This window comes from Coloeus monedula (assembly GCF_965178545.1).
Source record: "Coloeus monedula genome assembly, chromosome: 15".
Lineage (NCBI taxonomy): Eukaryota > Metazoa > Chordata > Aves > Passeriformes > Corvidae > Coloeus > Coloeus monedula.
The window spans coordinates 2,180,634-2,207,608 of NC_138795.1; the positions used below are offsets into that span (position 1 = coordinate 2,180,634).

The 26,975-nt window shown below is 54.8% G+C and overlaps 2 protein-coding genes across 3 annotated transcripts in view; one reads left to right on the forward strand and one right to left on the reverse strand.

The window, feature by feature from the left end:
• SH3PXD2B (SH3 and PX domains 2B) overlaps nt 1-11,653 on the forward strand; it is a gene marked incomplete at its 5' end in the record, with an annotated part of 58,099 nt that extends 46,446 nt beyond the window's left edge. The window contains 7 exons of the mRNA XM_082291737.1: nt 2,755-2,889; nt 4,239-4,343; nt 6,292-6,409; nt 7,488-7,714; nt 8,592-8,641; nt 8,790-8,915; nt 9,730-11,653. Coding sequence (XP_082147863.1) covers nt 2,755-2,889; nt 4,239-4,343; nt 6,292-6,409; nt 7,488-7,714; nt 8,592-8,641; nt 8,790-8,915; nt 9,730-11,208 — 2,240 coding nt within the window. The 3' untranslated portion in view covers nt 11,209-11,653. The remainder of the gene's footprint in view (nt 1-2,754; nt 2,890-4,238; nt 4,344-6,291; nt 6,410-7,487; nt 7,715-8,591; nt 8,642-8,789; nt 8,916-9,729) is intronic.
• A 7,241-nt stretch (nt 11,654-18,894) lies between these two features.
• NEURL1B (neuralized E3 ubiquitin protein ligase 1B) overlaps nt 18,895-26,975 on the reverse strand; it is a 122,682-nt gene continuing 114,601 nt past the window's right edge. For both annotated transcript variants that reach the window (XM_082291668.1, XM_082291669.1), the window contains exons 2-5: nt 24,446-25,006; nt 21,036-21,743; nt 20,014-20,139; nt 18,895-19,163 (exon numbers count right to left, since the gene is read on the reverse strand). In XM_082291668.1, coding sequence (XP_082147794.1) covers nt 18,919-19,163; nt 20,014-20,139; nt 21,036-21,743; nt 24,446-25,006 — 1,640 coding nt within the window. In that variant the 3' untranslated portion in view covers nt 18,895-18,918. The remainder of the gene's footprint in view (nt 19,164-20,013; nt 20,140-21,035; nt 21,744-24,445; nt 25,007-26,975) is intronic.

A 26,975-nucleotide genomic window follows, 5' to 3' on the forward strand; every position in this document is an offset into this window, starting at 1 on the left:
TGTCCTGAGAGCTCTGGATTCAATCCACACAAGCAGAGGGGGAAGGAAATTTATCCAAAGAATGACATTTTTGGGAGATGCATTAGGCAAAGGCTGAAGTGTGCAACAGGCTGCAAACCCAAATACCTGTGCCCCTAATTCAGGGCTGAGCTCTTCGTTTCCCTCTGCCAGCACCAATGTCCAAGCTCTGTTAGAAGTTCCTCTCCTTTGGCACTTGCAAAGCTGAAGCTGGAAAGGCTGGAAACCTCCCAAGCAGCCCCATATCTGTGAGGTTCCCTGCGGGTTTTGTACATCTCAACCCTTGGGTGAATGGGCAAACAAGAAGCCCTGGGGTTGGTTCTGGGATGTGCTGAGTGTCTCTCCTGCATCCAGGGTGAGCATCAGTTCTGCAAGCCCAGCCCAAGGCCCTCAGTGGTCCCTTGACTCGAGGGACTCCCCTTTTCTAGGCCACGTTTGTGTCGTTGTCACAGCTGGGGAGTGCTGAGCCTGCACGGTCTGTGCTCCTGCCTGAGCAAACCCCCTCTCCTGTGGGACGAATTCCTCCTCCCTCCCCAGCTGCAGAGCTTTCTGCTGTCTCCCATCTCCCTGGGAAGCTTTCCACTGTTGCTATTTCAGAGGAGCCCGAGTCTGGCCGTGCACAGGATGCTGCTGCTCACTCCAGGCTGTGTTTTTGTGGTTGAGGATGATTATGCCAGGTGAAGATGCTCCCGAAATTAACGCCTCCTTCTTCCTCCAAGCTCATTTTATGGCTTCTCTTGCCAGTGTAATGGGCACATTGGAGGATCCAGAATTGGCTGCTGAGACTACAAATAGCCTCAGAGCCAGGGGTGTAATTACAGCGAGGGAGGCAGAAAGGGGAGTGTTTATCCCTTCCTGGAGTAGTTATTCTTCTCTCAGGGGCTGGGTAGATCCTCAGCTCGCTTGAAGCACAAACCTTTAATTGAGCTGGTAGAACAGATAGTGCCAGCATCCACTGTTCACTTTGGGGGGCTATTTTTAACTCTGTCTGCTGCCCCACCTCTGGGTTTTGGTGTGGAGGAAGCTTTCATGAGCAGGAACAGATCCTCTGCCCTTGGCCAGCTCACCTGGAGCTCTGCAGAGTGCTGTTTATAGCAGCTGAACACAGACAATTTCCTTCCTTTTCCTTGGAATAACACCGTCCTGCAGACCTTATGGTCTGACTTTCTCAGAACCAGCTGGAGAGGTTGTGACCTCATGCACAGAACTTCTCCAGGAGGCAGCAGAACATCCTGGGAAACCTGAAGAACTTGTCCATGTCTACTCATCACCCTTTTGGGGTGAGAATGGCACCTTAGGTTTCCTATGCCCTGGAATGGGTTCTCCCATAGGAAAGACCTTTTGTGAGGCTGAGAGCTCTGATGTGATGGGGCAGCACCCAGTGCAGGTGCACTTGCCCTGGAAACTCATTCTTGGTCACAGTCTGAATTTCCCTGCTGCATTTCACCTAATTGTCCCAAGGAACCACCTCTCTCCATGGAATTTCACACCCCTTGGAGACTGGGAGGGGATTGTCCTGTGTTTCTGCTGTGCCTGGCCCAGATGTGATTTCTGCCCTGCCAAAACTTGAGACTCGGGGTAAAGCACAGGCCCTGTAAACTCAACACCTGTAATCAGGCGTGTGATTCTTCCATATCACTTGTGCTGTAGTAATTAACTCTCCCCTACTTCCAGAGCACTTTTCAAGTATTAATTAAACCTTACCACAGCAGGGGAGACTGGAATAATGGAACAGTGTCTTCCTTGACAGGCTGGGACGCTTCAAGGCAGAGTGTTGGGTTGGAAGCCAGAGCTCAGTGTCTGGAAAATCCACAAACGCCAGAGGTTTATGTCCAAAAAGGAGACAGAGGAGTCCTGCAACTTCATTCTAATAAAGAGGGAGAGTCCACCGGGGCACACGCCCGCGGGGTTTTGGAGGATGCAGGGGAAAGGAAGAGGGACGCATGTGGCTGGGAGTTTAAAAAGGAGGCTGGCCTCGCTCCCCTCCAGTGACAGCAGGGCCTGGCAGTGGTCCCGGGTGTCCCGGTTACCCCGCAGCGCTCCCGGTGTCCCGGTTATCCCGTGGTTGTCCCGCCTTATCCCGCAGTGCCACCTGCCGCCGGTCCAGCTCCGCTCCCCGGCGATCCCGCAGCTCCCGGCGATCCGCCGGCTCTTCTCTTTCTGCCCACAAGAACGCTTTGTTCCCGCTGTGTCCTGCCCCCTCTGCTCCTCCTCGGGCTGGTTTTTTTTCCCATTTTTGCCACTAAATGGATGTGCAACAGGAGGAGCCGGGCAGGGAGCAGAGCAAAGCGAGGGGGCTGAACACAGCGGGGCCATGAGGATGGGGGATGCTGCCCTGTCCTAAAACACCTCCTGCCGAGGTGCTGGGGCTCCTCAGCCCAGCAGAACCCGCTGCAGGCCGTGTGTTTTGGGCTGGTCCGTGCCTTGGGGCAGCTGATGTGCACAGGAGAGCCCCCTAAACCCAAAGCAGGTCCAGGCTGCTGTGAGCTCCTGTGCTGCTGGTGGTGAGGTCGCTTGGGTGGCTCTGGTGGGCAGCAGCGGAAGGTCTCACCTGGCTGTCGCCATCTCACCTGGCTGCTGGTTTGATCTCTCTCCCCCTCACTCTGCCCAAATCTCTGGCTCACCCCTCTCACGCTGGGGTCCCCGGGGTGTCCTGGAGCTGCTCGGTGGCGGTGGCCGTGCCCTGGGGGCTGTGCTGACCTGGCACACGGGTCGGTTCTTGTCCCCCCTGTGCAGGAGCTGACGGTGCCTCGGCTGAGCCCCTGGTGCTGGAGCAGTATGTCGTGGTGGCCGACTACCAGAAGCAGGAGAGCTCGGAGATCAGCCTGTGCGTGGGCCAGGTGGTGGATATCATTGAGAAGAACGAATCAGGTACAGGGAGCTGGGCTTGGCAGAGGGCTCCGGGGCTGGAGCAGGGGCAGGAGGAGCCGTCCTGTGTTTCAGTGTTTTCCTTAAGCAAAACAGCCCCCGAGCACCCCACGGGGATGGTGAGCTGAGGTGGGATGTGGAGGAAGCAGTTTTGGTCTGTGTGAGTGTGGATGAGGCTTCAGGGCTGGCTCTAAGGGCTGATCCCCCCCGTGCTGAGCGCCAGGCGCCGTCCACCTTCTTCAGTCTCTACTTTGTGCTTCTTCGTGCTGAAAAACTTGGCTGATGTGTCCTGAGGACAAAAGCCATCCCTGGGCTTGGCAGGCTGGTTTCAGTGACAGAGGGGGACGCTCTGGTGGTGCCCATGAAAGCCCCCTTTGTCCATTCACAATTCCTGTGGGCAGGCAGCCGAGCTCTTCGCTTGCTTCAAAACTTAAACTTGCTCTTAACCTCTGCAAAGGGACCGAGCCACGCCGTGGGCCCAACTTGTGGAGAATTTATTCCCTGAAGCTTACAGAAATTGCTTGTTGGGGGCAGTTAAAGATAAACCATGAAAACAGATTTTAGCATTCTGGAGAGCTGGTCCCCAGAGGATCAGCTGCACCAGCAGCTCTGTTTGAGAACGAGAGAAATAAAAGCAACCCTGAAGCAAATGAAACGATTAGCACAGCCAGCTCAAAAGCTGTGGAAAATCATTTATTCATCAAAGGTCAGCGCTGGTTTTCCCTCCCATGCAGGTAGCTGATTCCCTCTAGTTGTCTTTCTCAATGACTCACTGAGGGTAATGCTCAGTCTTTATTTTCCCCCCCTAAAGACACAAATTGTGCTTTTAGAAGCGATCAGCACGGGTTGGTTTTGACTGGACACACAGGGGGGCCCAGAATTGCTCTCTGGAGCTGGCTGGGCTTCCAGTGGGAGAGCTGATGTTTTAAATCCTGCATTTGCTCGTAGCTTTTCAGTATTGCTGTTTCCACGAATGCAAAGAAGGCGAGCGCAGCAGGACTCAGCTATCGATTCACACACAGGATATTCATCTCTGCTAATTAGCCCAGGCTTGCTGACCCACACTGGGGGAAAATGAACCATGAAGGGGCAAACCAAAAGCAATTGCAGTGGCTGGAGCCATTCAGCTCCCAGAGCCTCTCCTGCTTTTCCTAGGGAGGGAATTGTAGACGTCACTCAGCTGCAGTTCTTCCGTGCTTGGCTCTGTTGTTTTGGGGTCACCCCAGTTTCCCGTGGAGATGCAAGAAAGGGGTCACAGCCCCTCAGGCTCATGGTTTGGAGGGAGGGAGGGAGGGAGGGAGTTTTTGGCTGGTGTGAGCCCTTGGCTGAGCCTCCTGCTGTTTTCTCCTCAGGCTGGTGGTTTGTGAGCACGTTGGAGGAGCAAGGCTGGGTGCCAGCGACCTGCCTGGAGGCCCAGGATGGAGTCCAGGAGGAGTTCTCAATGCAGCCTGATGAAGGTACAAAGCTGCTGGAGGCATCTGCCCCAGCTTCCCCTTGCTGAAGTGCACAGAGCTGCTGGAAGCACTGCCTCACCCTCCCTGAATGGGGCCTGGGGGAGGACAAACCCAGGAACTAAACCTGGGAAAAGGAACAAAACCCCAGGAATGGTCCTGCCTGCCCAGTGCTGCAGCAGGACTGGGGCAGCTGGATACTGGTGGTGCATCCACTGGCCTCTCTGCTCCCCACAGCGGGGCTGAAGCCCAAGGAGTGCTCACCCCAGTGCCTCCTTTAGGCCCAGGGAGCTGTTTTACCTGACCTGGAGGAGGAGCAAAGCCCAGGTCCTCAGCCAATGCACGTGACCTCAACATGTGCAGAACAAAGAGCCCACAGTGCAGGAATAACAAGGTTCCAGCCTGTGCTTGGAGCAAATCCAGAATGCCCCTGGGTAACACATCCCAGTGACTCTGTGTGCTCAGAGCAGAGCAGGAGCTGGCTCAGCCCCTCCTCTGGGCAGCTGGAGGGGGGCTCAGACTGGGGAGGGCTCCAGGTGAGCAGAGTCTCTGTACCACCACTCTGTGTCAGCCCTGTCTCCTTCTGGACCTGAAGTGCTGCCTCCTGACGTCCTCTCTTGTCCTTCTCCTGCTTCCCTGCCATGCTGTTCCCAGTGCCATGGAGATACTGGTCTCTGCCCAGGCACCTTGGCCGCCGCCGGACTCTTGGGGACTTGTACACCAGCAGATGGGGTCAAGGTGGACCACACAGAGACTTTCTTGGCTGCCCCTGTGTTGTGCATGTTGGTTGGCTGTGCATGTGTCAGCCCTCAGTGCGTGCCACCCCTGCTCCTCAGCCTTCCACGAGGCCCCTCATCCTTCTCTTCTCTCAGCCGTTCCTTCTCACGTTTTGTTTCGGGCTCAGAAGCTGCAGTTTCTGCTTTTCCCCAACACACATATTGTTAGAGGATGAGGATTACTCCAGAATTCTTGGAACTGCTGCCTTAGTTCCTGGAATAACCATGAGCCCTGGGGTTGGTGCCTCAAGGTGGGGTCAGGAGAGAAGAGCCACTTTGGTCCTGCTGGATGTGACAGGACATTCTCTGCTTGGATTCCTCTGCATGAAGGGGTGGGAAATCAGGCCCTTCCAGAAGACAAATCCAGGAAACCCGCATGGTGGGGATATAGGGATGGCCAGAGGGGTGGATTTTGCAGGCAGATTTTACCCCAAATGGCCTTCACCCTATTGTGGCACTGCTGGAAGCACAGGCAATGCTTTCCCTGTGTTTCTTCCAGAGAGGACAGGACAAGGTGAGGGAGAGGGGAGGATGGATGGACCCATTGTCTGACATGTCTGCATGGCTTTTAGGATGTTTCTCCTTACTCCTAAGGGAAGAACATCCATATCCCTGCTTAACATCCTTTGCTCTGGTGGCCAGGATGTCAGGCTCTTCTCCAGGCTCCCCACATGGCTTTGACTGATGTCCTGGGGGTTGAATGGTGAAGTTCCTGCAGCTCTGGAGGAATGGTGAAGAATCTGCTGCTCTGGAGCAGTTTGAGGGCACTTCTGTGTGCATGGGGTTGCCCCCTCATGCCTGTGGGATTACACTCCCCTTAGAGAGGACAGTTCCTCTTAAAGGCTCTGAGAAAGAAATCTGAGCTGAAATGGATGCATGGAAGAGCTTCTGTGATGAGCTGTGAAAAGTCTCTAAGTCCTAAGGGAGAGGAAAACCTGTTTTTAAGGGAACTTCTTGGGCCAGAGTCACTCTCCAAAGTTAACATTTCCAAACGCAGCCGGGTTTGATTTGAAATACATTTCACTGTCATTTCCCTTTGAATGGTTGTGTATCTCTGTGTGTTTGCACCGAAATTACAAGAATTATCATTTATATAGAGCACTTCATAGCCATTTTTCAGCTGAGGCCAGGCTTCCTGGGAACAGTTCCTCGGTGAAACTGCGCTTTCTTTCCAACAGAGGAGAAGTACACGGTTATTTACCCCTACACTGCCAGAGACCAGGATGAAATGAACCTGGACAAAGGGGCTGTGGTGGTGGTGATCCAGAAGAACCTGGAGGGCTGGTGGAAAATCAGGTACTGTCCCAGGCACTGCAGCTGGGGCTGTGGGGTGTTCAGTCCCAAGGCAAGTCTGTGAGCTGGGGAGGGCGCAGTACCAGAACTCATTTCTCTCCATCCTGACAAATCTGATGCTCAAGCACAGCTTTGGTTGAAAACCTTTGAAATGCCCTGATTTCCTGTGCTGGGAGGTGGCTGTGCCATCTTCAGTGCCAAGGTGTGAGAGCTTTAGTGGGCAATGTGAGAGCGTTCCCATCCTGCTGAGGGGAAAACCCACGAGTGTCCCAGGGCAGGCTGGATCCCCTGGCTCTGGTGGGAGGCTCCTGCAGGGAATGGCCAGCTCGGGGCCAGCTCTGCTGTGTGCAGGGCATGCTGAGCCAAAGGCTCCAGCCCATCCTGAGCTGAGGGTTGTTTTCTGCTGGAAGCTCATTTTCTCTTCTCTGTGGTCGAGCAAACTCAGGGTGGGAGCACACACGGCAATTTTCTTAACCTCACACTGAACCTGTGCTCTTGGCAGCAGCACAGCCCAGAAACACATCCACTGACGTTTTCAGCAGAGGAGGGCTGCCACAGGAGCTCTGAAGGCAATTACAAGCTCAGTAGTTGGTGCCATCTGAACGAGGTGGCTGCGGCCCAGCCAGCGGGGAGAGTCTCTGGCATGGCAGGGGCACCGTGGATGTGGTTTTTCAATCAGCTCACGGGGCTGGTTTCTCTCCTAAACCGATTTAGAGCAGGGAAGGGATCCAGGCTGCCAGCAGGGAGAGGGCTTGTGCTTTCTCCAAAGACCAGGTACATCAATCCCAGCAGCAGCCCTCTGGTTTTTTCCCTCTGCTTCCCCTGCCAGAGCGCTTCGTTCCTGAACTGGTGCCATTGCTGAGGTGAAAACTGGGCTTCACAGCATTCCCAGCCCCTGGCCCTGGCTGGGGCCAGCTTGTGTGGGAGCATTAGTCATGAGGGAGCTCTCCTGGTGCCATGGAGAGCCTGGCAAGCTCCTGTTGCCCAGAGCTGGCAGTGCCTTCAGCCAAGGTGTGTGCTGAGCTCTGGGCTCGTGGCACAGGGGCTCTGTGCAGTGACACTGCCATCCTTGCCCCCACAGGTACCAGGGCCAGGAGGGCTGGGCCCCTGCCTCCTACCTCAGGAAGGGGAATGGAGATGTGTTCCCACAGAAGCTGGGCTCGGGCTCCTCGGCTCACTCGAGTGCCCTGGATCTGGACGGCATCTCCCGGCAGCAGGTCCTGGCCAGCAGGGACAGGGACGGGCCGGGGGGCCAGAGGGACGGGCGGTTCGAGAGCCGGCCCCCGCCCAATGCCGACATCCGCCGCAGTAAGTGCCGGGCGGGATCAGGAGGGCTCCAAACACAGCCTTCCCCTCAGGTTTTGAGCAAAATAAGAGGCTCTGAGCTGACAGAGACTTGCAGGGCCTGTGGGTCCTGCAGCGGGGTCTGGGGGGGCTGTGGCACACACACAGTGGGGGCACAGGGACAGCACTGCCCAGCGACCTGCTGAGGGTCAGCAGATGGGGTGGGCATCCCCTGCCAGGCTGCAGGGTCAGCTGGAGATGGTCTCCTCTCAAAAACTGGGGCACCTGAAGGGAGCCTACCAGAAAGATGGAGAGGGACTTTTTACAGGACGGGGGAATGGCTTCAAACTGACAGAGCAGGTTTAGATGGGATTTTGGGAAGAAATCCTTCCCTATGAAGGTGGGGAGGCCCTGGCACAGGGTGCCCAGAGAAGCTGTGGCTGCCCCTGGATCCCTGAAAGTGTCCAAGGCTGGGTTGGACGGGGCTTGGAGCAGCCTGGGACAGTGGAAGGTGTCCCTGCCCATGGCAGGGAGAGGAATGGGATGATTTTAAGGTCCCTTCAAACCCAGGCCATTCCATGATTCCGTGATTCTCTGATCTTAACCCCTCTGCAGGCCAGGTCCTCTGGGTCAGCCCTGCAATGCAGAAGCAGTTTCATGTGGTCACCTCAGCTGCATTTCCCAGGAGAACATGACAGCTGGGATACCCTTGAAACCTGGGTGACCTGGGTGACTCCGCGTTCTGGGCTGATGGGTTCTGGGCTGAGGAGCTCCTCCTTCGGGTTCCTTTCCCCTGGGGCAGGTTTGGTCCTGGCCTTTCTGTTTTGTCTGTCACTTGTCTTTCCTGAACACGTGTTCAAAAGCGAGAAACTCATCAGCATCTGCAATTCTTCCTCCACAGAGTCACCAAAGATGAGGCAGAGGCCACCTCCTCGCCGAGACCTCACCATAGTAAGTGCCAGCTGGTGTAGGAGGGCAGCAATGGCACAGGGGGTGGGAGAGGAGCTCTGCTCCAAGGCTGGGGCCTCATCCCCGTGCCTGGATGTGGTGTTACAGCTGCTGTACAAACACTGATGGGCTTTCTGTTCTCCTGTCACAGCCCCGTGGTTTGAACCTGCCGAAGCCTCCTGTCCCCCCTCAAGTGGAAGAGGAATATTACACCATCGCTGACTTCCAGACCACCATCCCTGACGGCATCAGCTTCCAGGCAGGAATGAAAGTAGAGGTGAGGCTGTCACCTTCCCCTTCACACATCTTCACTTCAGGGCAGTGCTCCTGGCTCCCATTGCCCTGGCACCTGTTTCAGGCAGGAGCTCCCCTTCCAGGCAAGGGAGATCTGCTCCCCGTGGTGTTCTGGGTGCCAATGAGCCGTGCTTTTGTCTCTGTTAACATTCCAGGCTCTGAGAGTGGGATAAAAACCTGTAGGAGCTCAAGAGACTTTGTCCCCACACAGTTCTTGGTGGCCTTCTGTCCCCCAAGTGTGAGTGCTCTGTTTGAGCAAACGGAAAATAAACCCACACCACGGATGGGGTTAGAAATGGGAGTTTTTCCCCTTAGCTAGGCCAGGTGTAAAGTTAAAAGCCCTTCCAAAATTCCTGGCACACCCTCATTGCTGGCAGAACCCCTCCTGCAGATGTGATTTTGCTTTCTCCGTGTGCGGATGTGATTTCTGCCTCTCTGGGAGGATTTTTCCTTCAGGGCTGCCCCAGTCAGCCCCTCCCAGGCCCCAGCCCCGCTCGTGGAGCTGCAGAGGGGCTGGGCAGTGTGGGATCCACACGGGATCGCTGCTCCAACAGTGCCACGCTGTGGCCACCGCCAGCACCCAGCACCCTGCTCCGGGAGGGATGGAAGCAGCTCTTCCTCAGCCCTCTGCCTGCCCTGGCAGCCAGGACCAGGTTCCCCTCCCCTTAGGATGGAATCACTCCTGGGATTCCATGGCTTTTGGCTGGAGCAGCACCAAGGCCACGTGTCGCCCTACCATCGTTCCAGAGTCCCTTTAGTGCACAGCGGCTGTCTGAGGTCTCCTTTCACCCTGGCAGGTCATTGAGAAGAACCTGAGCGGCTGGTGGTACATCCAGATCGAGGAGAAGGAAGGCTGGGCTCCTGCCACCTTCATTGATAAGTACAAGAAAACCAGCAATGCCTCCAGGCCCAATTTCCTGGCTCCCCTTCCCAACGAGATGGCGCAGCTGCGGCTCGGCGACACCGACGGCAGCGCCGGCGAGGAGGCGACAGGGCCCTGCCGGCCTCTGCCAGAGGCTCCTCCCAATGGCATGGACTGCACTGGGAGGTGGGGCAAGGACTGGAAGGGGAAGGAGGCTCCCGACAGCGGGGACCTGTCCTTCTCCGGGGGCTACGAGGAGATCTCGGACCGCGACACGGAGGAGAAGCCCAGCCTTCCGCCCAGGAAGGAGTCCATCATTAAGTCAGAAGGAGAGTTGCTGGAGAGGCAGAGACCTCCCCCCAAGCCCCCAGGCATGATTTTGCCCATGATCCCACCCAAGCAGTCGGCAGCCCCGAAGGATACCAAGAAGCCGGAGCTCAAGCCGGAGAAGGGCAAACTCTTCCAGCTGAAAAACGAGATGGGACTGGAATGTGGACACAAGGTGTCGGCCAAGGAGGTGAAGAAGCCAAACCTCCGGCCCATTGTCAAGCCAACCAAGCCAAAAGCTGAGCCTGTGGAGGACAAACCTGACCCCATCACCCAGAACCCGTTCTTGAAGTCAAGACCTCAGATCAGGCCAAAACCCTCTGCGTCCCCCCGCGCTGACCCACCCCCAGCCGATGACAAACTGGACATTTGCAGCCTGCGGAGCAAGCTGAGACCTGCCAAGTGCCCAGAGAAACCCTCAGAGCAGGACCCCGCTGCCGGGGAAAGCTCCTTCAGCAATGCCACAGAGGCTGGCGGGAGGTTTCCAGAGCGGCCGGGCATGGAGAGCAAAGCCCTGCCCAAGCTGGACAGCCATGGCCCCAAAGAGGCACTGCCCAAATCTCCCCTGGGCCCAGCAAACCCGCCCTGTGCCAGGGACGCCCCTCTGCAGCGCCCTGTGGTGCCACCTCGCAGGCCACCTCCCCCCAAGAAGACGGGGAGTCCTGGCTCCGTCCCCGCCGAGCCCAGGGCCCCGGCACGGGAAGCTCCTGAGATCAGGCCCTCTGCAGTGCCAGGGAGGCCCATGCTGGTCCCTCCCAAAGCCAAGCCCTTCCTCGCTGCCTCCCTCCAAGACGAAGCCAAAGCCAGAAGCAGCGTGAACCCAAAGGTCATCTCCAAGCCCGTGGAGAGAGCGGAGGCCAAGGAGAGGAGCTCAGCTCCCATCTCCAGCCCAGACGTCTCCAGGGAAGCTCTCTACGTGGCAGTGGCGGATTTTGAAGGTGATGAGGAGACCAACAGCTTCAGAGAAGGGACTTTGTTTGAAGTTCGTGAGAAGAACAGCAGTGGCTGGTGGTTCTGCAAGGTCCTGACTGGGGGGCCCTGCTGGGAGGGCTGGATCCCTTCCAATTACCTGCGGAAGAAGCCGTAGCCACTCCTCGGCCTGCACGGCCCGAGGCTCCCTTGTCTCTCACCTGAGTATTTAATGAGCAGATTAATTTATAGTTTTCTGTAAGGCTGGCTTTAAAAGGAAAGATAATAATTGAGATCCCACTCCTCCCAGCTGGAGCCCCTTGGCAGCAGCTGGAGGGAGCAGCTCGGCCTCCCCTCCCCACCCCTGTGCTCCCACCCACCCTCCTCCCCACATTTTCCCCAAGGACTTGGCTCCCGTGGTTCTCTGTGCTGGGGAGATGGACCTTGAGTGACATTTTGCCACCTCTGTGGTGAATTAGAGAGAAATCCAGCAGCAGCCAGGTGCAGTGGTACCAACGAAGGAAATCACAGAAGGATTTGCCTTTCCCTGAAGCTCAGGGTCACGGGCAAGAGTTGCAGGGCACATTGCTTAGTCCAGGGATATAGCAGAGCCACTGGGAATGTGGCAAAAAGGAGGAATGATTGCTGAGAACGGGTTCCTGTAGCTCTGTCCCTGGTAAAAGGCTGTGCCTTGCTCCCGCTTCACGGGGATCATCCCTCAGTCCTTCCCTGCTCTACCATGACAAGTGTTAACTTCAACATCCTCCTGGTGGAAAAAAATAGGGAAAAATGCACCCTCATCTAACAGGTCCTCTCTGTCTGGTCCAGGACAGCTCTCAGGCTTCTCCCCTGCAGTACTGCAACTCAACATCAGAGGGGTTTTGCTTCTGGAGCTGAGGAATTCTATGCAAGGCACAGAGGACCAGAACGACCCCAAATGCCCTGGAAAAGGGATGCTTTGCTCTCCTCCCCACACAGACTGCCCTGCCTGTTGGACTGAGAGGGGACCACCCCTTTCCACGACCCACTGAGCTCCCCGGGCTGGCGGGCAGCAGCCAGGAGCTGGGTCCTTCCCTCGGTGCTGAAATTATCAAGTGCAATGCAGAATGTGGGAGCTCAGCTCCTCATCACCACCAGTTCTGAGGTGTGTCTGGTGCTCAGGGGCTGCCAACCTTGTTTGTCACCCCACCTGCCTGTCCTCCAGGTACTTGCATTTCACCCTGTGGGCCAGGTTGGCCTCGGGGAGGCTTCTGGGCAAGCAGAGCCTGGGGTTTTTCCATGCTGACATTCCTGCCTGCCAGTATCTTGCCCTCAGTGCTGCTTATCCCAGCAGGAGGTTGAGCGTGGATGAGCTGTTGTTCCCCAGCGCTGCTTTCTTCCTTTCTCTCCTTGGCTTTTTGCAGCTTCAGGGCCACATTTCTCTCCAGAAGAGCTTTAAACCCAGCTGTCTGTGGGTTTCACAGTTCCACAGAGTTTTTGGGGTTGGGAGGGACCTCTGGAGATCATCCAGTCCAGCCCCTCTGCCAAGGCAGGGTCAGGTTTGGTGTTAACCAAGCCCTGTTGCCCTCTCTGGTCTAATTGTGTGTGTGAGCAATGCAGCCACATTGTTTTGCTGCTGAAAATAATGACAGTTTTCCCTCTCATTTGAGGCTGGCTGAATCGAAGGAGCATTCTCCACTCCCCCAGATGCTCACTTCCTTCTCTCACCCATGTTTTCCACCCTGGGAATGTGGAGTTGAAGATCCAGAAAACAGTGATGCCTCTGACCAGGATCATTCTGGGAGGGCAATGGGGCAGTTTGATCAGAGAAGTCCTGACCGTCCTCATCTCCAGAAGCCCCAAAATTCTTTTTCAGCCATGGGAATTCACGCACCCCGGTGTGTGGCTGATTCCTCTCCCTCCCACCTGCGGTTTTCTCGGGTGGCACATCAGCCCCTGATCTGGCTGACTCACCTGAGCTGGCAATAAGCACCGCATTTGCAACCCAGTGCAATAACAAAGCTCCTTGCGTGGCACATCGGGAGGTGTTGATGTGCTCCCGGGAGAGCTGCAGGGTGGGCTGAGACAGCGCTGCCTTCGCTCTGCCTCGCTCCACTCAATCCCTTCTGCTTTGGAAAGGAGTGGGGACAGGATGAGTTAAGCCAGAGCTGCTCCACAGCCAAATCCAGCTCCCACAGTATCTGGGAAGGAGCTGGACCTGCATCCCTGCTCTTGACACGGGGTGGAAGGGCTGTGTGTCCTTTTCCCGGGCACCGTGCCCTTGCCCTGCCTTTTCTGGATGGCCTTTTAATCTCAGCTCTGCCTCAGAGACCTCTCTGCCCCGGCTCTCCTCAGCAAGTCCTGTGCTATTTGGGTGGCCTCGGCTCTAAATGAGGGCTGTTCCCTCTCCCCTCCCAGCCTGAGCCTCGGAACTGGTAGTGCTCCATTTTCCTGACACAAGTACTGTATTTGGCTCGCCGAGCGCGTGGCAGGATCGCTCCCTCCTTCCCAAAGAGCTTCCAAGAGGGAGTGCCCCCGTGGGATCACCCTCAGGAGGTGCCCACACCTGCAGCCTTAGACCTTTTCCCACTCTCCTGTCTGCCCTGGGCTGGCCAAGCTCCTGTGGGGAACGTGCCAGGAGCCACTGGGCTGGCAGGGCTTTGTCCCCCACCTGATTTGTGCCCCTGGTCCTGCCCCAAGCCCGGCTGCCTCTCCTCGCTGTACCTCCCTGACTACCTCGTGAGGAGGAGGAGGGTGGCCAAAAGCACCCCAACCTCGGGGGTAGCCCCCCATCAGCCAAAGCCCAGCCTCCCAGAGCAGCCCTGGGATGGGGCTTTGTGGCAAGGGGGGCACTGCCGGGGCTTGGGGATCTGGGCACATCCTGGGTGGGCATCAGCCCTGCTGTGCCCAGCTCCTGCCAGGCTCCCCAGGCCCATTTGTTTGTCCACGTGTCTCTATATTATGTAATGTGTATAAATCTCCATTACGGGGGTGGGGGGAGGGCAGCAGAAGGTAGATGTAGCTGTGTCCATGCCCTGTCTATACCTTCACCTTTAAGGGATGGATTTTTTTTTTTTTTAATTTGCTGGGGTTTGGGTTGGTTTTTGTTTTGGTTTCGGTTTTTTTTCTTTTGTTTTCTTTTTGTAAGAAATAAAAAGAAACTGCTTGACTGGTTTCAAGCACCCCGGTGAACCCGTGTGTGTGGCTGGTGGAATTCTGGGGTGCAACTTGACGTGCTGCTCTTGTGTCTGGGGCTGGTTTTGGGGTCTGTCTGTCCGTCCATCCTAGCAGGGAGGCTCATGGGGATCCTGACAGCTCCTTGTGTCTTCCTTGGTGCCCAAACTTTATGTCCCAACAGCAGAATGTAGAAGTTTTTACTGTGAGTTTACTCAAACCACCAGGGTCTGGTGATTTCCAGGGAGTGCAGAGAGAGAAAGAGGCACTGCCTGTCCTGAGGGGCTTTGGGGGTTCAGGCTGGCCAGGGATCAGCTCTGTGGATAAAGTGGGGCAGCAGAGTGTGAAAAAAGGCATTTTGGCATAAATTGTCAGGGTCCTTCAGCACCTGGAGCAAGCGAGGCGTTCTCGTGGACACTCAGCTCTGGCAGGGCGGAGTTGTGAAGGAATTTTTCCACTGCACATGAAGGAAAAAGGAAAAGGGAAAAGGAAGCAGGAAAAGAGAAAGGGAAAGGGAAGGGGAAAAGGAAACAGGAAAAGAGAAGGGGAAAGGGAAGGGGAAAAAGAAACAGGAAAAGAGAAGGGGAAGGGAAAAGGGAAGAGGAAAAGAGAAGGGGAAGGGAAAAGGGAAGAGGAAAAGAGAAGGGGAAGGGAAAAGGAAAGAGGAAAAGAGAAGGGGAAAGGGAAAGGGAAGAGGAAAAGGAAACAGGACAATGGAAAAGGTAAGAAGAAAAGGAAAAAGGAAAGGGAAGGGGAAAAGAAAAGGGAAGATGAAAAGGAACAGGATAAAAGAAAAAAATGAAAAGGAAAAAAAGAAAATCAGCCCTCCTGCCCTGTCTGCATCACCCCTGGCTGCCACAGCCACAGCAGGGCACAGGAGGGGGCCAGGCTGGCAAATGCCTTGCCTGAGATTGGATAAGAAATTTGGGGCTCTTTGTGAAGGCCACCAAACCCTTTCACCTCTGTAGCCCTGAAATACACCCTTGTCCCCCAAACTTTAAAGGATTTGCAAGGTTAAATGAGCAGCAAAGCCCATGGAGGGAGTGAGCAGCCACTGGGCAGTGACTCCCAGGAGCAAAGCTCAGGAAAAGGTTTGCAAAGTGTCTTTTTTGTGTCTTTTTAATTTCTTTTTTAAGCAGAGGTGCCTTCCCCTGCCCCTCTGGATCAGTGCTGCCCCACTTTTCAAACAGACGACGTGCTCACCCCCCCACTCCCCCCCCCCCAGTTCAAACTCTTTGAAACACTTCAGAGCACTCTGTACAAGCCAAAGGTTTATTTGTTTCATAAACAAGTCAAATTATATTCATGGAAAACAGGTAAATGGACAAAAGGAAAACACACAGCACTGAACACTATAGAGCACTGACATGTAGAGGTGCAGCTCCCTCCCTCGTGCGATGCCCTCCCTCCCCAGGCCCCCCAAAAATTTGCTTGAAAAGCCTAATACAGAGGTCCAAAATCTGATTCAGCTTCAACAAGATAATACAGGTCACAGTATTGAATCATAAACGACAAGGGAGGAACTGCCTCAGAAAGGGGGAGAGGTAAAAGAGTTCCCCCATCTCGTTTCTTTCTTCCTTTTTCTCCTTTTTTTTTTTTTTTTTTAAATTTTCAAACAAAGGTCAAGGAGGAGAGGAGGGGAAAATCCATGGAAATAAACACTTTTTCACTCATATATATATATATGTATATATGGGTACATATATATATATATATATATATATAAAGCAGGATTCTCAGTGAACACAAAATTCTATAAAACTACCATTGATCTGTGTTGGTTTTCTCCCCCCATCTTTTTTTTCTTTTTTTCTTTTTAAAAGTTGCTTTAAAAAGGATAAAAAGTGCACAGACACCCTTATAAGGCACAAACAGATCTCCTGTACAAATCATATATCATTGGACTGTTTAAAAAAAATAGCAATACGAATACTAACAATGAAATCTGTAAGAGGCTACCTTTTCCTGGAAATCTTTTTTTAAATTTTTTTTTTTTTGAGGCCTATTTTGGAAAATTCCTGTTGCTTTTGGATAGGCAGGGCCACAGGTCCACTGCTCTCCCATCCCGCTCGCCATGCTGGCCTCACTGGGTGCTGCCCCTTCTGCAAACTGGTTTTGGCTGCTACAGCAAAAATTCAGCCTCTGCAACGTGTCCTGAACAGCTCCTGGAGTGGATTCGGTGTTTCTCCTTGCTGGCTTAAAAATACAAAACAGAGCTACACCAAACAAACCCCACCCAGGCTGTGCCCACCCTGCTGCTGGAGGCGCTGAGGTGGCACCAAGCAGAGGGGCTCTGCCCCGCTGCTGTCACTGTGAGCAGTGAGCAGAGGGCACCCCTGAGGCTGGGACAGCAACCCCAGGGCTGGCCCAGACCTGACCCAGGCTGGGCATTCCAACAGCTTCCCTTGGATTCCTCCCCATGGAAAGGCTTCCCGCTGCAGGCTGTGCCCAGGCAAGTGCTGACACACCCTGGCACTGTTGTGCCCTTGGTGCTGTGCCCACTGCTCACAGCTGGACCTGGATCTGCCAACGTGGGACTGGCAGATCCCTGGGAATGCAATCCCTGTGGTCCCTGGGGTGGAGGGAAGCAGGACAAGGCTCCAGATGCAGGGAAGCTGCCCTGGCTGCCTCCTGTGGCAAAGGTGGACGTGAAAGGTGCAGTGGCTCTGCTGAGGGCGGTGGCACAGCCAGTGGCATGAGCCAGCTCTCCGAAAAGGGCTCTGCAAAGCTGTTGGGCCCTCGTGCAGGGCCATGGCTGAGAGATCTCGCTCCGCAGCAGCCTCTCGTTGATACTCTCATTAAAAATGTTCAGCAGCTCCTCAAGGATAAAACAAAAGGGTTCGGGATGCCCTGTGAGCACAGCCCACTGCAGGAGGAGGATGAGCTGCTCCCTGGGTGTGCCCTCCCCGATGGCAGCAAGGGACAGGGCTGGCACAGGGCTGGCACAGGGCTGGGACAGGTCAGGACCCAAACCCAGCTCTCCTGGCACAGCCAAACCACCACCTGGGCTTCAGCACCGTGCACCCATAACCTTGGAGGAGAGGGGGAATGGCCACAGATCCCTCAGGCTGCCCTGCTGTGCCCAGAAGCCCTGACATGTACAGGAGTTATTATTCTATTTTTCCTTTTTCCAGACTAAAATGTGGTAATTGCACCTTTCTAAAAGCTGTTCTTACGCACTCGGGAGCACACGGTCACCGAGCTGCAGTGACACAGCTCCTCTCATCCTCCCGTTCCCATCCTTCTCGCCCCTCTTTAGGAGCCTGGACCAGCTGGAAACTGGCCAGGCTCAGGCTGAAGGACTGTGCAGAGGGCAGAGGATGGAGACTGGAGGGCAGCTCCTGCTGGAGCAGCCGGGAGGAGGATGCTGAGCTCCTCACACCAGCCCTAGTGCTGCACAGTCAGATGCTGCTCAGCTCATCCAGCTGCTGCCTGTAGCTGGTATCACACCCTAAACCCATTCACCATTTAAATCCCAACATCTAATAACAGCCTCAGGGCATTTTCCTTCCTCCTCAGTAAAGCCAAGTGAGATAGTCCCTGTTTTTCTCAACAAGGTCTCATCTACAGTTGAGAGCCAGCGTGCAGGCAGCTAGGAGCTGTGCTGGGAAACCTGGAAAGGCAGGAGAAAACAGGTAAAGTCGGCACAGAGTCCCCAGAAAAAAGGGTGAGCCTGATGGGACTGGGTCAGAAATGAATTTCTCACCAGAGCCTCCAAAAAATCCCTGTGGTGGGGCGGGAGGAAGGCTGAGCCCTGCCATGGCACCGGCTTCAGGGGAAGGTCAAGGACTGGTGACAGTCAGGACGGGGTGACACGGCAGCTGTGCCACCTGCCAGGAGGGCAGAGCAGAATGCAGGGGTGTGTGTGCCTGGAGGTGATAAATCCCCTCACTGCAGACAGCAGCATCCCGAGCCAGGACTGCAGTGTGCCCACCCAAACACCCCTGTCGTCCACGGGCTGTGATTTATGGCTTCAGAAGGCAGCAGGGCAGTGCCTGAGCTGCCCCTCACAGCTCCCTGCAGCTCCTTCATTCGCTGCAGGGGCTGCCTGAGCTCTGGGTGGGCTTGTGCTCCTCGCTGCTCCCCCAGGGCAGCTCCCTGGGTCTCATCCTCCATGGCCAGAAGTCCCTGTTCTGCCACAGAAAGAAAAAGCTGCTTTATCTAAGCCCAGACCAGCTCCTCCATGTCCCCACGAGCCAGTTCATGGGGACACAACCCAAACAAGTGACGAGCTGGCTGTGCCACTATCTGGCCTGAGCTAGTTCTCCTTACATGACATTTCCAGATCCGTTCTGTCCACTTTGAACCCTCCCGCTGGGCCTCGTCCCAGTTTTGCTCCACCACAGCACAAGCCCCTGGCAGCAGCCCAGAGCTGTCGGGTTTTAGGGTCGGGAAGCCCAGTGGCACCCAGCTTTGCCCAAGTGGCAACTTCCCCATCCCGACGCGCACCACAGCGAGCCTCCCCCGCCGCGGGAGGAGGGAAAAAAGAGCCTTTGCACGGGAAATTTCTCATCTGCAGCTGCCTCGGGTCCCAGCGATTCCCTGGTTCGGCCCGGTCGGCACGGCCCCACACAATCCTCAGCTTTGCTCCCTGAATTGTGCCCTACCAGTCAAATAAGGAAACACAGATAACGAGCCACTTGATAACGACTGACCAGCACGATAACCCATAAGCAGGGACGGAAAGGCGTGGTTTGCTAGCGGCGTTCCCCCTTCCTGCAGCCCGGGACGGGCGCTACGGGCGGTAGATTTTGATCACATCTTTGATGACCCGTCGGCAGATGGGGCAGCAGGCGTTGAGCTGCTTCTTCAGCTTAAGACCACAGGTGTTGCAGAGGCACATGTGTCCGCAGGTGTAGATCACCGTGTCCACCTCGCTGTCAAAGCACACGGTGCACTCCCCGTTCTTGCTGCTCGATGGCTCCGGAGGGGAGAAGACAGGAGAGATGGGGGGGCTCAAAGGGGAGCTGGGGGCAGTCACTGCAAAAGAGAAGGGGGGAATGAGGTTGTTTAGCCACCAGGATGGGGCAAAGCTGACTCTGTACAGTACACACATTTAAATCTGCTTTTAAGGCTCTTCAATGGGATGGGGCAAAGCTGCCTCTGTACCGTACACACATTTAAGTCAGTTTTTAAGGCTCTTCCTTCCCCAGTCATGGCCTGGTTCTTTGGCCAAACAAATCCCAGTGTATTCCAACCAGCAGCAGTTACAGCTCTGGAAGAGCCTGTTATCCCTTTCCTACACGTGGGGCAGGTATCCACACATTTTTTGAACACTTGTAGGGATAGCGATTCCTTTCCTGGGCAGCTTCTTGGATACCTGACTCTCCTTTCCATAAAGAAATTATTCCTTATATTCAAATTAAACCACTCCTGGTGCAACCAGATGCTGTTCCCTCTCCTCCTGTCCCTGTTCCCTGCGAGCAGAGCCCGATCCCCACAGCTGCCCCCTCCTGTCAGGGACTTGTGCAGAGCCACAAGGTCCCCCCTGAGCCTCCTTTGCTCCAGCCTGAGCCCTTTCCCAGCTCCCTCAGCCACTCCTTCTGATAGGACTTAATTCTCCAGACCCTTCCCTGGACACGCTCCAGCCCCCAGTATCTTTCTTGTCATGAGTGGCCCAGAACTGGACACAGCCCTCGAGGTGCCTCAGCAGCGCCCAGCACAGGGGACAGTCACCGCCCTGGTCCTGCTGGTGCTGATACAACCAGCATGCAACCCTTCTTCAGGCCATGAAAACCTTTCCAGCACTGGGTTTTCTTCCCATTCCTTCTGTTGGCCTGGCAGGAGAGGTAACATGTCCCTCTGAGAGCTGAGGGCTGCCTGTCCTTACCCAGCGAGGACTCCGAGGCCGACGAGGACCTGTTGACGCTGAAGGCCATGTCCGAGTCGCTGTCGTACTGGGAGCCACCGGGGGATCCTGAGGGAGACACCGTCACTGGGCTGGACTGCACCGTGCCTGGGAACACAGGAGAGAGCTGAGCCCACAGAGGAACACCCCAATCCCAGCCAAACCCCCTCAGCCTGCTGAGCTGCTCCCACTCCATCTGCACAGGGGCTTCAGGGCAGCTCCAGCTGCTGAGTTAATGCCGCCCTTTATTAAGGATACAGGTCAAGATTTCGGATGTGACCCCCAGGGCCTGGACCTCGTTATGCCTCTGTATAAAGCCTGTTCAGCTTCAGTGAAGCAAGCACCAGGTTATCCAGTATTTGCCTTCCCATTTCCCCAAGGTCTCCCTCTCCCCAGCAGCAGTGGGCTCAAGCTGTAGCTGTCTCACTGTCAGCTGGGAAAGGACATTGCTTTGGATGAAGAAAACCTGCTTTACAAAGTCATTAACAGCTGCTTTTCTGATGGAGTCCTTAACAGGAGGAAAGGACAAAAGCTGGAACTGGTTACCAGCAATGGATCAGAAGTGCCAGCTGATCCCTGAGCTGTGGCAGTGCTTCAGGAGCAATTACTGTCCATGCTTAAACCAGAGCTGTGCTCACAAAAACCATCATCCCTACCAAGGCAGAAGTTTAATACCCGTTGGCTGGAATAGGGAGTTTATAAAGAATCCCTCCTAAAAACAAACCCACTGAAAAACAGCTGTCCCCCACAGCCATCCCTGCCTCCCTGCCTGCAGCTTGTTTCATTTCTCAAGTCTCATCCTTTCCTGCAGGAATCATAGAGGCTGCACACATCTCTGTGACAGGTACCATGTCTCGCTCACTCTTGTTTGCAAACACAAGGAGCTGCATCCTCTCATCAGTGAGCACCGTGAGTGCAAGCCCAGAGCTCTGCCTCTGGCCCAGCAAACTTCCCCAGCCAGATGCTCTGTTATCCTTTTTTTTTTTTTTCCTGGCTGCACTCACCCAGGATTTTGAGCTGGTTGATCACACCGTGGATTGTAAAAAACACCCAGAGGGACTGTGAGGTGTCCACGCACATCAGCATCCCCCGGCTGGCCCCGTTGACCCCGTGGTGCACCTCTCCGTTGGGCAGGACCATGAAGCTGAGGATGTCGCCGCTGTTGAGGACCGGGAACGCCCGGTACACCACCCAGTACTCCTTGCGGTCCAGGAGAAAGTCTGGATCCGCCGGGAGCTCGTTTGTCCGTAAAGTGCTCGGATCACACGAGGTGATGCCGAACGAGAGGGCCCCGTAATACGGCAGCCCCAGGTGTCCTACTTCCACAAAGAGGCTCTCCCCAATGTGCAAAGGCCGGTCAGAAAACACCAAAGTCCTATTGCTCTCCTGCCAGTTGGTGCAGGCCACCATCCTGTCCTGGGAGAAGGTGATGTCAGGGCCACGGGTGGGGTGGAACCGCAGGTCGGTGTCCAGGAACGCCGGGACTCCCTGGGCGTGCTGCCGCCGGTTGGGGCAGCAGGGGATGATGTGGTTGTCAGTCCCAAGGCCTGGTACCCGGCTGAGGTTTAGGTTTGCAATTTTGGCCACCACTTGGTTGTTCTCGAGCTCGTTGTTGTTGAAGTTGGCCGAGTCGTGGTTGCTCTGGGGAAGGCAGGTGCTGAGCCGGGCGGTGCTGAGCCGGGCAGTGCTCATGGTCTCTGCAAACATGCTGTCTGTGAGAGAAACCCAGGCACAGAGGCATTAGTCCAGAGAAAACCACCTGCTTTTATGCTTACAATCATTATTGCAGCCTACAGACTCTGCTCCTCCAAAAGGAAAAATCAGCCACAGGTCAACCACTAATGAACAGCTCCTGGTGCAGAGTCATGCGTGGAGCAGGCAGAGGAGCGGCTGCATCTTGGCACCAGCCAAGGAAAAACAAGTGTTCCAAAGTACTCGTGTGATCTGGGAGTTCCCTGCACTGGGGAACTGGGACAAGCTGTAAACCAGCGTGGTCCTACAGCTTCCTGAGGAGAAAGGTCTGATAGTTTTGAGGTAAAAAAAGAAAACGTCTCAGTATTTTGTTGTCCCGAGGTCTTGTGCAAGACAAATCCGCAAGTGAGGGGTGAAGGAACACAAGGATGAATGGATGTTCTTTCCACACTCCTTGTCATTGCCTTACACCTGTGTCCAGGCACAGGTGAGTCCAAGAGAGGTCATTTCAAGCCTCATATTTCAGCGGTGTTCACAGCCCCGCAGAGGTTTTGAATGGAGAGCTTGTGACAAAAGCTGCTTCCTGCAGGTGTTAGAAAGCTTTTACAGCAGAAAGTTGTTTACCCTTTTCACAGCAAAGGGAAAGTCAGGATGTTGATCCTTAATTAATTTCCCAGGTTTTCACTTGGGCCATGCCAGGCTCAGGGGTGATGTAAAGGTGTGAGAGAGTTTGGGAGTGTTCTCCCTTCTACCTCCAGCCCTGCCTGGGGCAGCCTGGACGCTTCACTCTGAAGGGTTTAACCCACTGAGCAAAGTCAAAGCACGTGGAATTTAAGAGTCTGTGTGAATGACTCCTGGTCTTCCCAGAGATGGAGAGGGGTGAAGCAGCCCAGCACCAACGCTGCCTGCTGCTTGGAGGAGAGAATCCCCAGGCCTTTCGCAAAGAGGAAAAACACCCAAATCCATCCAGCAGCTGCAAAGCAGAACCTGCCTCTCTCAGAAGCGCAGGCAGGAGAGGCCACTGGGGTGGGCTGATGGCTGGAGCAGCTCCTGCTCAGCCAGCACAGCGTGTCTGGCAAGAAATGCTCCCACAGAGGAGTCAGACACATCCAAGCTTCATGATGGATGCCCCATCCCTGGCAGTGTCCAAGGGCAGGTTGGACGGGGCTTGGAACAACCTGGGCTAGTGGAAGGTATCCCTGCCCATGGCAGGGAGCTGGAACGAGATGATTTCTAAGGTCGTTTCCAGCCCAAACCATTCTGTGATTCATGATGCTGAAAGTGGCATTTTGTGCCTCAGAACTGGAGCTGTATTTCACAATTTTCTCAACTCGCAACATTTTGGGAGGAAGAGGCAGAGACAAGCACATCCTCTATGACACCACCACTCAAGCAAGGAGTTCGGGTCCCCTGGTGCCCCAGATGGCTGAGCATGGCCCTGATTCCTGGGGCAGTTTGTGGGGTTTGGTGTTTTAATCAAAAAAGCCCCATCAGAGCACAGGTGCTCTCAGCCTGAGTCTTGGGTGCTGCAGACAGGACTGGGGCTGGGGGGCAGAAAGGAGCTGCATTTTATTTTTCTATCTCCAATTTAATGAGGAGAAAGGAGAGCTCTGGTGAAGCAGCTGCCTTGGCCAATACAGCAAACACTCCTTCTCCTCTGTGACGAGCACCAGAGGCTGGAGTGTGTCGCAACTGCAATTAGAGGACAAGCTGCTGCTGAGGTTTAATTACACATTTGAGGCACAGCAGACAGGGAAAAGAGTTGTTTATGTGTGGCCTTCTCGCCTATAAAATAATTGGCACCATTCAGAAGGATGTGTGATGGAGCTGCCTGCCCTCTGGACTCGCCATTCCACAGCTCATCCCTGGCGCCTGCTCCATGCCACGCTGGCAGCACCATCCCCTCGGGCAGGTGCAGCTGGCTTTGGCTGTTAAAACTCCATCAGCTCCCAGGAGCCTCTGGGGAAGGGCAACTCTCTTGGATTTTCAAAGTGTTCCCTGTGGTGTAGCCCAGTTCAAACACTCCATCGAACGCTGAATTCATTAGAAATTTCAATGCTGTAAAAGGCACGAAAGGAAAATCGTTCCGTGGCCATCAGCTGGGCTTGCTGGTGGGAACAGATCCATCCCCTCTTGCAGCCCTCCCTAAGGGTGAGGCTGTAAATCAGCCAGATTCCACCTGATTCCAGGGGTCTGAGTAATGTCCCTGTGCCAGGAAGGGTCACAGTGCAAACACAGCCCCTCAAACTGCCAGCCTGGGTGGGACCACGGCCAAGAGTGGAGAGAGGGGCTGGGGAAGGGCTCCAGGAAACTCTTGGGCAATGACCGGTGGTTTTCCAATGCACTGGCAGTAACTGGTAGCTGGAAAAGGCCAGATCAAGTCAGAACTTGTCCTTTTTGTCTCCTTGCTCCGTGTTTTTCCATGCCACAGCAGCACATCCAGCTCAGAGAAAGCTGAGTGGAGTTACAGGTAAAGATTTCCATTTATCCCTTCACAGAATGTGCAGCCTTAGGACTTTCCATCACTGCCATCTCTGAAATACATTTCTTTCTGCATCCCTACCGCTGGCAGGAGAAAAATGATGAATTGGAGGTACAAAACCAACAGCAAATTAATTTTCTTAAGTGTCCCATAGAAATGATCATACAGATCATGCATCTTTCCTACAGGACCAGAAAGAGCGACCAGAAGAGCAGCCCACAGGCCCAAAGACACACTTACCTAGGATTTGCACTTCGTGGGTAATTCCATAGACGTCTATGAGGGCCCAAAGAGGCCCGGAAACTTTAATACCACAGTGAAACAAGATTGGCTCCTCATCATTAATACTGTAGAAGACTCTCCCATGCCGGTCCACCCAGAAGGCCAAAATATTGTCCCTGACCGCAAACCTCTCCGGCAGAGCCTTGGCCCAGTAGCCGGGGCGGGTGACGAGGTCGGGGCAGGCGTACTTTGGTATCTCCTCGGAGCTCATCTGCGAGGGGTCGTGGATGGTGAAGCCGAAGCGCAGGGCCCCGCTCCAGCCGTGGTGCACGGCCACCAGCTTCAGGCGCACCTTCTCGTACAGGTGGATGGGCCGGTTGGTGAAGGTGACGCCGTTGCAGAAGCTGTTCCTGCGCGTGGCCTTGCGCGAGTGCGCGTCCAGCCGCACGTTCTTGCCCTTGGCCTGCGAGTGGAAGCGCGGCGGCTCCGTGATGGCCAGCACCGAGCGTCTCTCATGGCTGCTGTTGGGCAGGCTGTAGTAGGGCCGGCTGGACACCGAGCGGGTCTGGTGGCTCGTGTCTGCAAAAGGACAAAGCAACATCTGTCAGGAGGGCTTGGCCTGAGGCACGTGGTGGTGTGATTTACACCGCCCGAAATATTTCACCTTAAAACAGCATGCTTAGCCACAACCTGCTCTTTGCTGTCCCGGTTTGGCCCTCAGCTTTCCGCAAACACGTGTCAGGCAAAGGTTAGGCAGCTTCCCTGCAAAGCTGGATGGGAAGGAACATCCTTTGTTCCCATCAGTTGCTTCCTATTGCCCTCGGAAAAGCACAACACCTGTGGCTCCGAGTTTCCTCCTTGCAGTGCACGTGCTGTTAACTCACATGGTGGCCAGAGACAGGAGCTCTGAGGATTGTGGCTGTTAAAAATCAGAGATGCTCCAGATGAGCATGGATTTTAAGAGATTTTTATGGGATGTGCAGCCAACAGCTCCTCTGTGCCCTGGTTTTGTAATGATGAACAGGAACTCTTGACCAACACAAATAATCCAAGACATTCAGCAGCTGGAGCACCTCTGCATCACGAGACTGTTCTTCCTAAACCTTCAACCCAGCTCCTGGCTCAGATACCAGATGCAACTGGCACATTCAGGAACATTTCATCCTGCACAGCCTTGCCTTTACCCAGAACCTCCCATTTGAGCTCAGAGCACTCCATAAATGATGATTGTTTTCAGCTTCACAGCACCGCAGATGGCACAGAAATCCTGCCATCCTCGTTTTACAGATGGGAGAAGGAGAATTGATGGGTGAGATCTTGCACCATTTAAAGTCAATAGCAATTCTGAGACCGATTTCAAGAAAAGCAGATTTGGAGCCTAAAGTGAAGTTCACAGAGGCATGAAGCAGAAATGAAAAAAAGCTCAACTTTTAATCTTAAACCTTAGCTAGAAGCTCCCTGAGGTGGAGACAACCTCTTTTGCATATCCCTGAGCACGTGGGGACTTGCTCCAGGACCTGGGCTCCCACCACCACTGTGGTGTTCCAGGGAGTTTGGTCTCCCCATTCCCCACCCACTCCACCTCTCCTCCTCTTTCTGCACCTGGCTTTGTAGGTTTTTAAAGCAAAAATGGAACACATCCTGAGTGCCCAAAGCCATCCTGTTAAACATCAAACCCCATCACATGCTCACATTCATTCTGAACTCTTTTTTAGCCACGTTTGAAGCTTCAGCAGCCGCCTGCCAGGCCCTTCCTTGAAGCTGCTTCCTCCCTGTGTGTAACCCCAGGCTTTGCTTTGTGAGAAGGGAAGGATTTTCTGGCGTCTTCCTCTGTTGGAAAAAACCCACCAGAAGATCCTGGGAGCTCAGCTGGGCGAGCTGGCAGGAGGGCTGCAGCGGTGGCAGCTTTTTCTGCAAGCAAAACCCAAGCAGACAGGGCAGCAAGAGGCTGGGACCTGCACTAAGGCACTGAGCAAAGAGGTTGCAGCAAGATCTGAGCACAGGCTTAGTCCTTCAAATGAGGCATCTGTAACAGGAGTCAAAGGACTACGAAGGCAGAAAGCTCCCGTTCCAGCAAGATAAAAATAACAATCAGAAGGTGTTTTGTCTCTTGGTTTGTCCTGCATGTGACAGCCGCTGTGTGATGGTTAATTCTGTCATACACCAGTGTAAATTAACACATCCTTGCTCTCACACCAGTGAGGGGAGGGTGCCAGTTCCATGCCAGGGCTGTGGAAAGAGCCCTGGAGCAGATGGGGAAGGGAAAATCCCCCCCCAGGTGTTCAATCCCCCTGCCCAGCACAGCACCTCTGCAGGCCAGGCATCCTCCAGGACTGTCCCAGCACAGGAGGGTTCCCGAGGAAGGGGCATTTCTTTGTGTATTTCCAGGAGAAATCTCATTCCTTGCCTGCTGAGGAGCTAAAACACAGAAATGGCTGCTCCCAGCACAACCTGCCCGTGGCTCATGTGGGTGATGCCGCAAAGGGAGCCTGGACTGGGGCTTCCTGAGCAGGGACAGGCAGGGACCCAGCCAGCACAGGGAGGGTGA